This window comes from Esox lucius, chromosome 17 (genome assembly GCF_011004845.1).
Source record: "Esox lucius isolate fEsoLuc1 chromosome 17, fEsoLuc1.pri, whole genome shotgun sequence".
In the NCBI taxonomy this organism is placed as follows: domain Eukaryota; kingdom Metazoa; phylum Chordata; class Actinopteri; order Esociformes; family Esocidae; genus Esox; species Esox lucius.
The window spans coordinates 36,476,619-36,491,184 of NC_047585.1; the positions used below are offsets into that span (position 1 = coordinate 36,476,619).

Consider the following 14,566-nt stretch of genomic DNA (forward strand, 5'->3'; position numbering starts at 1 on the left):
AAGATCCGAGGCTATAGCCTTGGACGCCCAGGGTTAACGACGCCACTGATGTGAAAAATAAATACAAAACAAACACTATATTCAAGAGAACGGACCGTTAACACCAAAATAAACTAAATAAAGTATTGTGCAACATGTAATTAATATTGGGCTTTATGTGTTAACAAAAGCAACGTGAGCGATATCGCGATACCCTGAATAACTACAATTTAAAGAAATGTTGTGGTTGTAAATCTGTTTTCCTCCTATGTTTTTAAAACAAAGTTGATTATGTACACCGTATAACTAGAGGCAACATAAGGACAGAGACTTCGTAAAAGAAATGTCCGATTTGGCAACTCAGAATATACGTCACAGACTACGTCTATAAACCGCGACCGAGTAACCCAGCTTCCTTCTTTTCAGTGGTCTGTTGCGTGTGAGCAATACCGTCAAAATGAGGTGAGAGAAAATTCTTTCAAATTAGGAACAACATTAAGTTAAACCATTTTTTTTGTCAATATCAGAGATTGGAGAAATACTACTTATACTTGACATTGCAACTGCGTTCACTTTGACTATTATATTTTTGAGCTATTAGTTAATTGTCTCCGAGTGCTGTTGGCTTGCATGCTAAAGCTAATTGAAGAACTACGAACAAATCTATAGCCATCGAACATTAAATTAAAAAAAATGATGTTCCGAATTGAACGATATTGTACTTTGGTTATCTGACAATGACTAGTATTGCAGTAGTTTTGTGATTGGTCTTTTTTTTTAACGACTTACTTGAATTTGTTTCGCACCTGGGTTGTCGACTGATCGCGGTAACTCGCCTTCAACTGGTATCAAGTCAGTTCAGTTAAATGTGGGGCAGGAAAACATGTCTGTTTTGATGACAGTGGACGAAGTCATTTTCTGAATTGTTTACATTGTTTGAATATAGTAAGGTGTCCCGGGATATGCTTTATGAGGTGGTGAAGGAGGTCCAGGCAGGATCTCTAGCCAAGCCACGCAAGTAGGTACCTTTTATCTAGCTACTTATATAACTGATGTGTCCAGTAAATTAGTTTGCATGTCATTCTCACCACCCTTATTTTTTCAAACTTTTCTTTTTAAAAAAGGTTCACAGAGTCTGTGGAACTTCAGATCAGCTTGAAGAACTATGATCCCCAGAAGGACAAGCGTTTCTCTGGCACCGTCAGGTTTGGCCCTTTTCCTGTATCACCCATCCTTCTGCCCATCAGCGCTGCCTTGTCCTGAATGTGAAGGGGCCTGGTTTGGCTCCTTAATCTGGACATGCTGAACTTGCTCATGCCAAGTCCCTTTCTTGCACACAAGATCCACACCAATTTATCACCATCACTTACAAACGCATTTACTCACAACAAAATACCACTGCCAGGACAGGTATGGGGGCAGGTGGTGCAGAAGTGTTCTGGGTAGTCTGACTGAACCCCTCCCTCTCCCTGGGGGGGAACCAGCAGACGGACCCCTACCCTGGGTCTTAAAAGATGAGGGGAGGCAGACGGGGGGGTCTCTGTGCCCCCCTTGAGCCGGCCATTTTAGTTAATGGTGTTGCTGGTGGAGTCCAGAAGAGAAGCCAGTCGACGCGGCCCTGGTAAGACTCCAGAGTCCTCTTCTCTGGTATGAGTCATCCATCTGGGTTTGGATTGGGTCCATAGTGGAGTGTCACTGCATGGCCATGTTGAATGGTGGAAACCCGTTTTTTCATGTCAAAGTCATTGGCTAACGGATTTTTAGATGGGTAATGTAAAGTGTCTTGGACTCGATTCTCCTAGTTGGGTGAACATTCAAACATGGCCAGATGGTGATTCTGGCTGGTTTTTGGAGTGTTACTGGTGTGCCCTTTGGTTTCTGTCAACCGTCTGGTCAAACATCCTTTCAGACTGAAGACCACCCCCAGGCCGAAGTTCTCCGTGTGCATCCTGGGAGACCAGCAGCACTGCGACGAGGCCAAGGCCGCAGACCTGCCCCACATGGACATCGAGGCCCTCAAGAAACTAAACAAGAACAAGAAAATGGTCAAGAAACTGGGTGAGTGGTGCTTTATCTCTAGGTTGTTGTGGCTCTCCCACATTTGAATTGGTTTTAGGTTGTCCTGAGCTTGACACACGTTTTCCTAGTGTCATGAATTGGTCTTTCTTGGTAGTACTGTTTTTCACTCTGTTCTTCTGTTCTGCCCCAACAGCCAAGAAGTATGACGCTTTCCTGGCCTCCGAGTCCCTGATCAAGCAGATCCCTCGTATCCTGGGACCTGGCCTCAACAAGGCTGGCAAGTTCCCCTCCCTGCTCACTCACAACGAGAACCTCAATGTCAAGGTTGATGAGGTCAAATCCACCATCAAGTTCCAGATGAAGAAGGTAGGAATAATTTTCCTGCTTGGTCGAGGTTTATTGCGTCGAATGCAGAGTTGTAATATGTTGATCAGATGCCGCGAAGGCTCGCCTCAGCAAATGTTAACTCGTCCCTAAATCTGGTCTTGTGGTGTTCTCACTAAATGTTTTCTGTCTGTCAGGTGCTGTGTCTGGCTGTGGCTGTTGGGCATGTGAAGATGTCAGAGGAGGAGCTGGTGTACAACATCCACTTGGCGGTTAACTTCCTGGTGTCTCTGCTGAAGAAGAACTGGCAGAATGTCCGTGCGCTCTACGTCAAGAGCACAATGGGGAAACCCCAGCGCCTCTACTAGAGGACCAAACTGTATTTACCCCCAATAAAAGGACTGACCAAAGTGCCTGTGGTTGTTGTGGATTATTCCCCTGAAGTTATCGAAAGTTTAATTACAGATTAGTTGCAGTAATCTGTTGGTGCTGTGCGAATAGAAATTGAGGTACACGTTTCGTGGGACAATAATACAATCTGCGCCGGTTATAAGAAGTCAAGTTGTAGGAATGTAATCGCTGTTGCCCGTGTGACAAGTTGAAGTGGCTGGTAGTAGTGCTCTACCCGTTCATTGGGTTATTTAATAATCGAATGTTGGCTTGTCCATAACAAACCATGGGGCTGAACGTGATCTTGTTTGGCAACTGTTCACAGTAGCTGTTTTGCTTCTGTATTTGCTGTTTTTTTTTTAGAAGGAACCGGTCAGAACGGGGTCCTGTTCCAAGTGATAAGGCCCTTGGTCCCACCTTGTCTTGCTGTCTCGAAATGAGGCTCGGGTTTTCTGCAGATATATTGATGCTCTCTTAATTGATTAATGTGGCTTTTCAAGGTCAAAGGTCAACAGTCGTGCTGGGAACGGGTTGCATGCAATTCCCTGTAACAGGTTTAATGTGGTGTTGAGTGAAAGGGGAAATGCACTTTCACTTAATCATGCATGGTCTCCAGGGCTTCGGTTTCTAGGTTTACAGATTTCATTTGAGGATTAAATTCAGAGGTGTGTAATAGAATGTCCCTTTTCTATATCTGTACATTTAAAATCTGCTAACCGAAAGTGGGAACTTGAAGAGATCCTTGTGTGCTGGGGTTCACCTCTATAGCAGTGCACAGGCGGTTGCCATGACACTTAACGAGATAATCCCGGGATCTTCTGTGTTAGGAAGGTGGGCTGAGGCACAAGGTAAGAGCTGTTTCCCACTGCTTTAATTTCTGTCTCCTGACCATATCCTACAGTGTGATCTGAAAGGATGTATTATGTGGCGATCGCCCCACCATTAACCCAATGTCTTACTGGACTACCCAAATACACACATCCAGTCATTTTAGTTCTACGGATGTGGCTGTAGGTATTAATTATGAAGCCTGTCAGACTGCCGCTTCACTGAATCTCTGGCCATGCAACCTGGTTTAAACAGGCCAGTTCAGTCTTCGGCTGTAGAATGTCAGGGAAAGTTTTTTTCTTGTTCGATTAAGTGTTTGTATTATAATTTTTTTGGTTGACTGTGGTTCCTCATATCTTTACCACCACCCTGTGGATGTAGTCTGTCTTAGAATATGGTGATGACTGTGTGTGCATGTATCTGTGTGTTGGTGTGAGGAAACACAGCTCGTGGGAATTGTAGCAGCAGTTAGGGGAGCTCTAGAAAATTTAGGATGGGAAAAACTGAACAAGAGCGGAGTGCTCAGCGTTACTGCCTACATTTCACAGTGCTTAGCTCCTGAATAACAAAAAAACACGGCCCGCTCATTACACTGGTAAGAATCTCAATAAACCTTTCCCATGGAATTTAGTCTGATTAAAAAAAGTTTTACCATGTTATTAGTCTTGAATTTTGATTGTTCTGCCATTGCGCCAAAACTATATCCATAGATATCCATCCTTTATTCTATACAGTAGATCTGGTTCATAAACGCAATGGATTTAACTTTGAAAGTACGATAGTAATGAATGTTTATTATACAATGTTATTGTGTCTAGGGGCAGGCAATAGTAATTGAGTGTAATTTAGATAAATTTGTCCCAGACAGCATATTTTAAACCTCACGTTTTTCTCTGTGCAGAATATATATTTATAATATATAATTTAGCAATGAAATGATAAGTTTGAAAACTAGTGTTTTATCGCATGGGGCACATTTGCTCATGCATGAAAATACTATGGTATGTAAAACAGACCCATGGTTGTTTCTGTAAGTCTCTCAAATATCAGCCTAATTACAAAAATATAAATGTAAGTACAATTACAAACAATATTGTGGTACATTCAACAGGAACAATAAACAAACATAGGCAGGGTCACTACCTGACTGATGACCAACATGGTATTTGCACCTTTATGCCATGGTAGGTAAAAACCAATACTGGATTACCAAACTGTTTGACTGTATTAAGAAGGTAGTAATGGTGTCCCATTATATCATAAAAAATGTCTTGTCATCTCTATGAGGCCGATAGGTGGGTTGCGTCGACTCATCTAACACTCCCTCAAATAAACTGATCCTTGTGTCTTAAGGCCCCGATTTTTTTTTGTCTGAAGACCTGAGCATATTTGTCTGAATTTTTCCTTTTTATAATAACATTTATTTCATATTTAAATAGAGGGTGAATAAACATTTACTGTGTACATTCCGATTTTTGTACACCTTTAGAACATAGAAAGAGGAGCAAAAGAGCGACTGCTTCAACAGTGAAACAGTGACTGGTTTGATAAATTCTTCCATAAGAGCAGTTCTTCACAGGCAGAACCACATACACCGGACCGGAACCACTGGGATGTTTTACAAATGTGGTGCTATTGTCCTAGACCCCTGTGGTTGAACTTGTAACCCAGCTGGTTCAGCGTCTGGTATTCCTGCAGCCATAATGACAACAGCATTCTGGACAATCCGTTCCTGTTTTCCTGGGTGTGTGCGTGCGTGCATGCATACGTGGGGGTACCGTGTTTAAATATACTTGTAGATTGGAAATGTGAAACATATTGGTGCTCTCTCAGCATTGAGGGAGGCGGGAGGTCCTTTTCTGTAGGGTTGGTGAAAAGTATGTGAAGATCTTGGACATAAACAACACTACACTGCCCTTCTGTGCCTCTCATTTCAACACTGGGACAATGAGTGGATCGGTAAGCAGGAGCATTTCTTTCCATATAAAAACATTCTTCAACCAGGGAACTTCTTCTGATGCACAAAAATAGCTTGGCCAAAAGCTTGTTGACTAATTTGTGTCATCCTTGTTGCCCTGTTTATGTGTGACCCAAGTCCTCATTGACTAGTTCATGTTGTCTCTGTCCTTTTCTGACTGTTTTGTGTGTTGTCTCTCTCTCCCAGCCCCCTGTTACAGAAGCCACTCCCAGTGAATATGCCAGTTTACTGGGGGACAGCTCAGACTCTGACCATGGTAAGGAATTTGATTGGCTTCCTGTACTGCGTCATTCCCAACAGGACGTGGCTGTGCTTCCATTTCCTGTCTTCTGTTTTTGACTGGTGGCAAAGCTGTGAACACTGTGTCCTCCCGTCTCTTCTCCGCAGAGCCCAGTCCAGAGGACCAGCTGGCTATCTCCTGGGAGAACCTTCCTGTACTGGAGAGATTGGGCCTCACCAGGTCCGTTTATACTCAGACACATTTGATTTGAACACATTTTCTTTCAATCGTCCCAACCTCATCACTCTTCCCTTTTCTCCGTCCCACCTCTTCACCTCATTCTCTTCGTTCCTGCCCTCAGCGCTGCACAGATGACCGAAGAGGAGGTGGAGGTGAGACTACTTTGTCAATTAGGAGGCCTAAACTTGAACCAGTCTCACACACAAACACACACATCGTTTGTCCTCTGCCCTTCAGGGTGTGTTCATGCGGATGGCGCTGGCATTCCGTTGTGACCAGTACACCCTGGCCCAGAGACGGCGTGCTGAGGAGCACGGTAAAGCTGTAGCCCGGTACAACATCAACCTGGAACTGGAGTGCAGTAGGGACATGCTTCAGGTAGGGTTTTGTCGCACCCGAACGCTCTTCTAAGTGTCTTCTTAAGTGTCTGTATTTCCTCGACCTTCAAAACCTCGGTTCTCTTTCTGTCTGTAATTCAATTCTCTGTTATCCCGATCCGTCTCGTCTCCATCGACCTGCCCAGTCTCTGAGAGGAAGGAGTGCAGGCGCTGAGAAGTTGGCGATGCTGAGTCGTATCGAGTCCGGCCTGGACACGGTGCTGGGGGGCGTGCAGGACATCATCGCTGCTGCAGAGGCGCTGGGGGCCGTGCACTACGTGAGTCTGTGACATCCTCATGGCTGCTACACAGTCGCTTGCGTGATAAGAGATCAGATTAGTGCCATGTGGGAAGTAACTTTGTGTCACTTAGAAGTAGTGGATTGGTGAATTGACCGCTGTGTCTGCTGGGTCAGGAGGCCCGCGTGTGTCATGCTGTGGAGATGATGGAGGTCCACCTGGAGCACCTGAAACGTCGTCACTCCATGGATAACGCCGAGCTCCTGCAGACCAGGAAGTTGCTCCACAGCAGCCGGGGCAGGAGACACAGCGACTCAGGTCAGAGGGCTGCCCCCTGGTGGACTGGAGGATGCCTGCTAAATTAGTAGAATGTTAAATGTAATTCATAATAACAATTGCTCATCCTAACTGACTTGTTGCACATGCTTCTGAACGGATGAATAGTCTATAAGACAATCCTGCATATGTCTCTTGCTAGTATCACTGGTGAGTGGTAAGCTCTAATAAACAACCATCAGCAGTGTGCAAGTTTCTGTTTTCTTCTAAATCAGTTGATTCCAAAGATAACAACAACAATGATTAGCGTCTTTATGCGGTAGGAATGTAATAAAACAGTGTCATCAAACTTGGCCTACAGTGGAATAAGATACTAGATAGTTCACAAATGGAAAGACTGTGTTGACTGCAACCTACTAGACCAGTCTGTGTTGTAACTGATTACTAGACCAGTCTGTGTTGTAACTGATTACTAGACCAGTCTGTGTTGTAACTGATTACTAGACCAGTCTGTGTTGTAACTGATTACTAGACCAGTCTATGTATTGTACCTGATTACTAGACCAGTCTGTGTTGTAACTGATTACTAGACCAGTCTGTGTTGTAACTGATTACTAGACCAGTCTATGTATTGTACCTGATTACTAGACCAGTCTGTGTTGTACCTGATTACTAGACCAGTCTGTGTTGTAACTGATTACTAGACCAGTCTGTGTTGTAACTGATTACTAGACCAGTCTATGTATTGTACCTGATTACTAGACCAGTCTGTGTTGTAACTGATTACTAGACCAGTCTATGTATTGTACCTGATTACTAGACCAGTCTGTGTTGTAACTGATTACTAGACCAGTCTGTGTTGTAACTGATTACTAGACCAGTATATGTATTGTACCTGATTACTAGACCAGTCTGTGTTTTAACTGATTACTAGACAAGTTTGTGTTGTAACTGATTACTAGACCAGTCTGTGTTGTAACTGATTACTAGACCAGTCTATGTGTTGTAACTGATTACTAGACCAGTCTATGTATTGTACCTGATTACTAGACCAGTCTATGTATTGTAACTGATTACTAGACCAGTCTGTGTTGTAACTGATTACTAGACCAGTCTATGTGTTGTAACTGATTACTGGACCTGCCTATGTGTTGTAACTGATTACTGGACCTGCCTATGTGTTGTAACTGATTACTAGACCAGTCTATGTATTGTAACTGATTACTAGACCAGTCTGTGTTGTAACTGATTACTAGACCAGTCTATGTGTTGTAACTGATTACTGGACCTGCCTATGTGTTGTAACTGATTACTGGACCTGCCTATGTGTTGTAACTGATTACTGGACCTGCCTATGTGTTGTAACTGATTACTGGAACTGCCTATGTGTTGTAACTGATTACTGGACCTGTCTACGTGTTGTAACTGATTTCTCATTACAGGGGATGGAGACGTCTCACACTTGTTTGCCAGGCGAGACTCCCAACAGGTAACATACAGTCCCCCTAACTGATTTCCCATCCTGTCTGTTTGTGTCTGTCCCTTGTATTTCACAGTCACACAAATACAAACATTTATCCTTGGGTGCGGGCCAGCCCAGAAACTTAAAAAAAAAATGGTGAGATGTTTAGCTTTTTATATATAAAAACAACTGTCCCTATATTTTCCAGACCCTCCACCGGAGAAGAGTCAGCATCACAGTTATTCCAACAGGATCCCAGGTTTATAACAACGACGCTATCAGACCCCATTCCACCTGCCGTACAGCGCCACACATAGCTCAAATTCTGTGCTGTCCTGTCTTGACCCATCCCTCTTCAATATTAACCAATCATCACCTCCTTTCCCCGCTCATTTCCCTCCTCTAGCTCAGTGACCTGGAGACCAAGTTCCAGGAGGGTTGCAAATCCAGTGCTGACACAGACGGCCAGGGACCAGAGGGTGGCAGTGTGAACCACCCTGGCAGGTACAGGAAAACTTGCCCTGTGCAGTGAGACTCATGTGCCAGGCTGGTCGCCGCCCAGTCGCCAGGTGGCCTCGCTAGTGGGTAGTTTGAGTAGAGGCGTGCCTCGGTTTTCAACCACATGTGCACCCACAGGCTTAGCGTGTGGGCATGGGAGGCAGCATAAACCTGTGATGGATTTAACTGCTGTGCAGCACAGTGTGTGCTCAAGGTGTTCTGGATTATCTGTGTGCCATTGCTGTAGCGGTGATGCCATCACAGCAGGACCCCGGCGATGGCTGTGTGGTGCCTGGTTGCACTTCCATATTGAGTTACCTTGTCGTCTTATCCATGGACTTTAGTCTTTTAAAATCCTGATAGCGGATATTAACGATGAACGTCTCCGTGCAACCCCCCCACCCCACCACCCCCCCCCCCCCTTTGCCAGCCTCGCGCCCCGGCTTGTCAGACAGATCTCAGTCCACAGCTCCCAAACCCAGGAGGATGAGGGCGAGGTGGCGCCTCACACCAGGTAACCCTCATCCATAGGTTCACCTTTATGATCTTCATACTGACCGAGGCAAGGCCCGGGTGTGACTAACGCAGGAGTTTCCTCTTTCCCCTTGGATGCTCTCTGTGTTCATTAGCTGCCTGCCGACAACCCTGCATCACAGAAGGAGATCTCTGGTCCTTGAGCGTAAGGCTAGTTCAGAGGGCACCGACACTGGGAGGTCAACCGCGGGGTCATTCGGCAGCACGTCCAAGCTCAGGACCTATATGTCTGAATCGGTCTGCATGTCAGAACAGTGAGTGTGTCGACGACTTAACGTTATTAATGTGATATTAAACCCTAATAAGGCTTATTAACATTCATTAAGACGTCATATAATTAATCTGATATGCCGGCAAGTTCTCGTTATCTGGCTATTAAGGTACATTAAAGGCAATAGTGACACATCCAGAGAGGTCCTAACAATGAATTCAACGTAAAAAAAAACATGAAGATGTAGACATCGATCTGACAGAGTTCCTTTTTTAATGAAGATGTAGACTTCGATCAGACAATGTTCCTTTTTTAATGAAGATGTAGACTTCGATCTGACAGTGTTCCTTTTTTAATGAAGATGTAGACTTTGATCTGACAGAGTTCCTTTTTAAATGATGTAGACTTCAATCTGACAGTGTTCCTTTTTTAATGAAGATGTAGACTTCGATCTGACAGAGTTCCTTTTTAAATGATGTAGACTTCGATCTGACAGTGTTCCTTTGCTGTTTTTGAATGGTGACTTATGAATGCCTATGTTTCCCTCTAGACAGCAGCACTCCCTAATTTCCAGGCTGTCTTACTGTCGCTGGATGGTGGTGGTCCTGCTGCTCCTGGCTCTCTCCTTCCTCCTGTTGCTGGGCCTCCTACTCTGGGGCCTGAAGGTTCCACTCCACTGCTCCAGCTTCTAACGCCCAACTACTTCACTGGATCTTCACTCTCGACCACAGAGCTCCAGAGCTACTTCTGTACCTAGGGCTCCTGAGGAAGGTTTTCATTTCAAAACCTGGCATTGTCTGTAGAATGGGGTCCAACTTGGATGAACCAGGCCTGTTTCTGTGAAAGCAGAATGTCCCACAGAGGGCAGTGGGGACCAGGGACCACGTCCTGAACATGCCTTGTCAATCACACTCAAGAAAGAGAAGTTGAGACACTGGTGGAAGGATGTTTTGTTTCACACCACCTTTTATTATTATACAAGGATAAGTTGGGTCTTGTAGAGAAGTTGGGCCTGGTGGAGAAGGTGGGCCAAAGAAATTGACACAAGTGGACATTGAGTGGAAACTCTTTGTCTTTTGCTTATTGTCTTTGCTTCAAATCACTGTCTGTATGATTTTATGCTAATACATGTACTGGAGTATTTGTCATTTATGCATGAAAGCAATATAAGTACAGAGGCTGAATATGAATAGAGGTTCTGTTTTCTCTTTCAATGACAAAGTAGTATTGAATATGTCCCATTTGTTTGTCCAGACCCCAGGCATGTGTTATTCTGATGACAATCACAGACTGACATATAAAAGTATACACACCCAAATTACATTTCACCCTTTTATTCTTGTCTGATACCATAATTACGATGACCTACAAACATCATCAACATGGAACAGTGAAGAGCAGACTAATGGAACGCAGTGCTGACAAGCATGAGAGTTTCACACAGAGACAAATGTTGATCACCACACCTTCCACACCACTCCCCGGATGTTTCCAGAATCATACAAGATGAGATGTTCTGTCCTCTGAACGGCCGTGAACTTTTTCCGCCACAGCATACTGACACAGATGTCTATAGAGCTAAAGTTACATAAGACGCTGAGTAGATTCTCTCACCCAACGCAACCCTGCACACCAAACCACCGCCGGCATCTTTGTTCTGTCACCTTTCGATCAGTGCTTTGAGGTAACGAGATCATCTGGTGCTGCAGCTCGGTCTTGATTGACGTTTACGTTTGGGTTATTTTAGTGGACACTCTTATTCAGAGCAACATGCAATTTCTGCGTTCCTCTTAGGATAGCTAGTTGAGAACAAATAGCCTTAACAGTCATGTCAAAAGGTGACAGGCTGTGGTGTCGACGTTGGGCTGGAGGGTTTCAGCGTATCCCGACCAGAAAGAAAGAGAGACAAACTTCATACAGTAAACAAGTGGTCTGATCATTATACCAATCCCTGGTAATTGCATCATGGTGAGCGCATCGCTAGATGCATTAGCTGGTTAGCTGTGTGGCTAATTGGCTCAGCAATGACAATAATACCCTGGTAGTCATTGACCCATAAAGGCTTCAGTGCTGTAACAAAGCATGTTTAATCCACACGTTGCTGCTGCAGTGAGGCTAAAGGTGTCCTTAGGGGAGGCTAACCTGCTACCAGAGCCGGCCTGTCCATTAGGCAATATAGGCGGTCGCCTAGGGCCCCACCATTCAAGGGGGGCCCCCCAAACTTATAATATTTGATTAATAATGTTACTAAAAGCTCGGGTGAGCACTCTTAGACGAATCATTGCGTGGACCTTACTAAACATGATACAGTTCACAAAGACGGTAGCTACAAAAATACCCAGACCCACTACATACATTAAAAGGATAGCTCTGTAGGCTATAGTTCATACATGACAAATTTCAGAAAAAGATGATAAATACATAAGAATAGAATGAATAAATTACGAAAACATAAGAAATATAGCCGCCGTGATATAGTGGGAGACCTCGAGTACCATAATTATCCCAGTATTCACACACACGGACTCCACCACACTTCTCTCCAAAATGCTAACTTTTTAGAAACAGAGATTTTTGTATTTGTGGCACTCTAAACTTTAGTAATGCTTAGTTGCTTAGGCCAATATATTAGGCATTTTGCATGACAAAAATGTGCTGTCAAAAAGAAAATACCAAATATTATAATCTCTATGGTAATATCCACTTCACATATTTGGATTGCCTCTTGTCTGTTATAACGTCACAAAGTCTCGTCAGAGGCAAAGTCATGTCAGCAACTCAGCTATGCTTTTTAGTTAATTGAATTGAAATCAGAATTTTAATAGAAATGGCATCCAAACGCCATCTGTCTGGAGCTGAGAAGAGGAAAATGTTTGAGGAAGAAAGACAAGCTCAATGTTCTTCTGACTTCTATTTTTTGCTGTATTAGTTATAATAAAAATGAATGTAACAATCCAATGATCGCAGACAGACAGACATGGACAAATTGGGCCACATTCAGCGTGTTAAGAATTATCTACCCATGCATTTTGTATAGAGTTTTACCCTCTGATGAAGTTATAGTACGTCAGTTGTTTAAATTAAGGTGTAAAGAGTACGCAAAATGGCCGTTTTACCCCTTTTGATTAGTTAATTATGCAATTAATTCACGTTAACTGTCTCTTTCTCTGCAATTTCTCAACTGAGAATAATGGTCATTACTAATCACGATTATAATTTTGAGCAAAATCTAATTTCATTATTATCATGCAGCCCTAACCCACTCCACCCATTCTCCCTCCCCGCTAAAAATATTCTCCCTCTTTCCAAATTCATATTTAATCCACCATAAAATGTCTAAATAATGCAAAGAAAAAAAAGTTATTTTATTTATTTGAGTTTCATGTAAATATGTTTTCATATGTAGGCTATTATGTACGATTCATACACTTTATTTTATTTATTTAAGTTTCATCTTGTAAATATTTTTTCATATGTCTGTTGCTACACTTAATACACATTTATAAACTTAAATATTGAAATTGTCGTCTCATGTGCTTTCTCTTCCTTCATAAAATTGTAATGACAGTTTTTTACTCGAGTGGGGCCAATTTTCATGATCTTGCCTAGGGCCCCACAACCCCACGGGCCGGCACTGCCTGCTACTACCGTTTTCTGGTACCTTCTGAAGCTCATGTCATTAACCTCGGTTGAGTAGCCGTACAACCGTTGCTGCATTCTATCTATTACATTGACACTGCTTTGCAAAGTCTGATTAAGGACGTGTTCAGTTGTTGCCTTACATGTACATGTCTACCTCGGGAACATCATTGCTGTGATCCCTGCATTTCAGTTGCACATGCTACCTTGCACTTTGCCTTGATTGCACATTTAGAATTGCCATTTGTACTTGCATTTGATGATGGATAGTGGACAGTTAGAGTGGATCCTTTACATTAGTTTACAGTAATTTATTAATTCTGTGCACAGTTACAGGTTTACAATTCCATTTAGACAGTGTGAAATGGACAGTGTTTTGGGAGTAGATTTCCAGTAAGTCTACAGCTCCAAAAAAATTAAAAAGGAAGGTTTGAAGTGAGGAACAGAAGCGTTAAATTTGCAGTGGTCTCTTAATTTTAACTCTTCTATTCCTCACTCAAAACCTTCCTTTTCGACTTTTTTGGAAAGGAAAGAAAAATGTGGGGATGGGGGGATATTCGCTACAACTTCTAAAAAAACGAAAAGCCGTAGATTGAAGCCCATCCCCCCATGTATCCGAATATAGCATTTTTGTTGTCATGGCACACTTTTTGTAGACGCTATTGAATTTTAATATCATCATAAAAACTAAAAAATATAAAAAATCTTGATTGATACATTGAAAAGTGTGGATTGTAGTTCACCTTAACCTGATCAAGAACCCATACTTTTCGTTGTCCTAAATTAGTTGGCGAATATGAATGTCCATTATAAAACCAACTTTACCTCACTAAGAAAAAGGTGCAGTGGTCTCTTAATTTCTTCCGGAGCTGTATGTGGATGTGTCGGGCATACTACCTACAAATATTGTGTCATGGTAGGTCCCATATTTACATGGATGAAGAACTGAAAAACCAGAGTCTTGATATGGCAGAGTCTAGATGTGGCCCTAACAATCAACAACAGCCACAGTTAAAACAGCAGCCTCCAACGACTGCCCCACACCCAGCCCTAAGGAGGAGCCAGGCTGGGATATATGAATGACATAACATTCAGCAGTTACCTAATCGCAGGTTGTATTGGCATGGTGGTGTCATTCTTTGGCTTTAGATTATATTCCCTGCAAAACATTGAGTTGGGTACAAGGTGACATGTTATGTAACAGATGTGGACACATCAGATGCATGGAAAACTGTGCACCCTTTTTCCAATGTAAAATGTGAATATGAACAGAATGCAATGATGTGCAAATTATTTATCCTAATATTTAATAGAAAATAGTACAAAGACAACGTAACATGTTAAAACTGAGA

The 14,566-nt window shown here is 43.0% G+C and overlaps 2 protein-coding genes across 4 annotated transcripts; both read left to right on the plus strand.

Moving 5' to 3' along the window:
• The first annotated feature begins 394 nt into the window (after positions 1–394).
• On the plus strand, positions 395–2,727 carry LOC105016832 (60S ribosomal protein L10a). Its single transcript, NM_001303633.1, is given in 6 exon segments — positions 395–441; positions 926–997; positions 1,104–1,184; positions 1,889–2,037; positions 2,192–2,364; positions 2,520–2,727. Coding segments are annotated over 6 exon segments (651 nt in total). The 5' UTR covers positions 395–436; the 3' UTR covers positions 2,691–2,727.
• Positions 2,728–2,814: 87 nt separating this feature from the next.
• si:ch73-352p18.4 (lymphoid-restricted membrane protein) lies at positions 2,815–10,893 on the plus strand. 3 transcript variants are annotated; one of them, XM_034287497.1, is made up of 14 exons: positions 2,815–3,560; positions 5,374–5,499; positions 5,705–5,774; positions 5,906–5,978; positions 6,100–6,130; positions 6,216–6,356; positions 6,502–6,633; positions 6,771–6,912; positions 8,313–8,359; positions 8,541–8,591; positions 8,739–8,836; positions 9,261–9,344; positions 9,460–9,618; positions 10,126–10,893. In XM_034287497.1, the coding sequence occupies exons 2-14, from the start codon at positions 5,488–5,490 to the stop codon at positions 10,265–10,267; spliced, it is 1,182 nt and encodes a 393-aa protein (XP_034143388.1). In that variant the 5' UTR covers positions 2,815–3,560; positions 5,374–5,487; the 3' UTR covers positions 10,268–10,893. The 3 variants fall into 3 exon arrangements, with proteins under 3 accessions (XP_034143388.1, XP_010879225.2, XP_012993651.2); XM_010880923.3 differs by having other exon boundaries at positions 2,815–5,499; XM_013138197.3 differs by having other exon boundaries at positions 2,815–5,499; positions 10,130–10,236.
• The last annotated feature ends 3,673 nt before the right edge of the window (positions 10,894–14,566 follow it).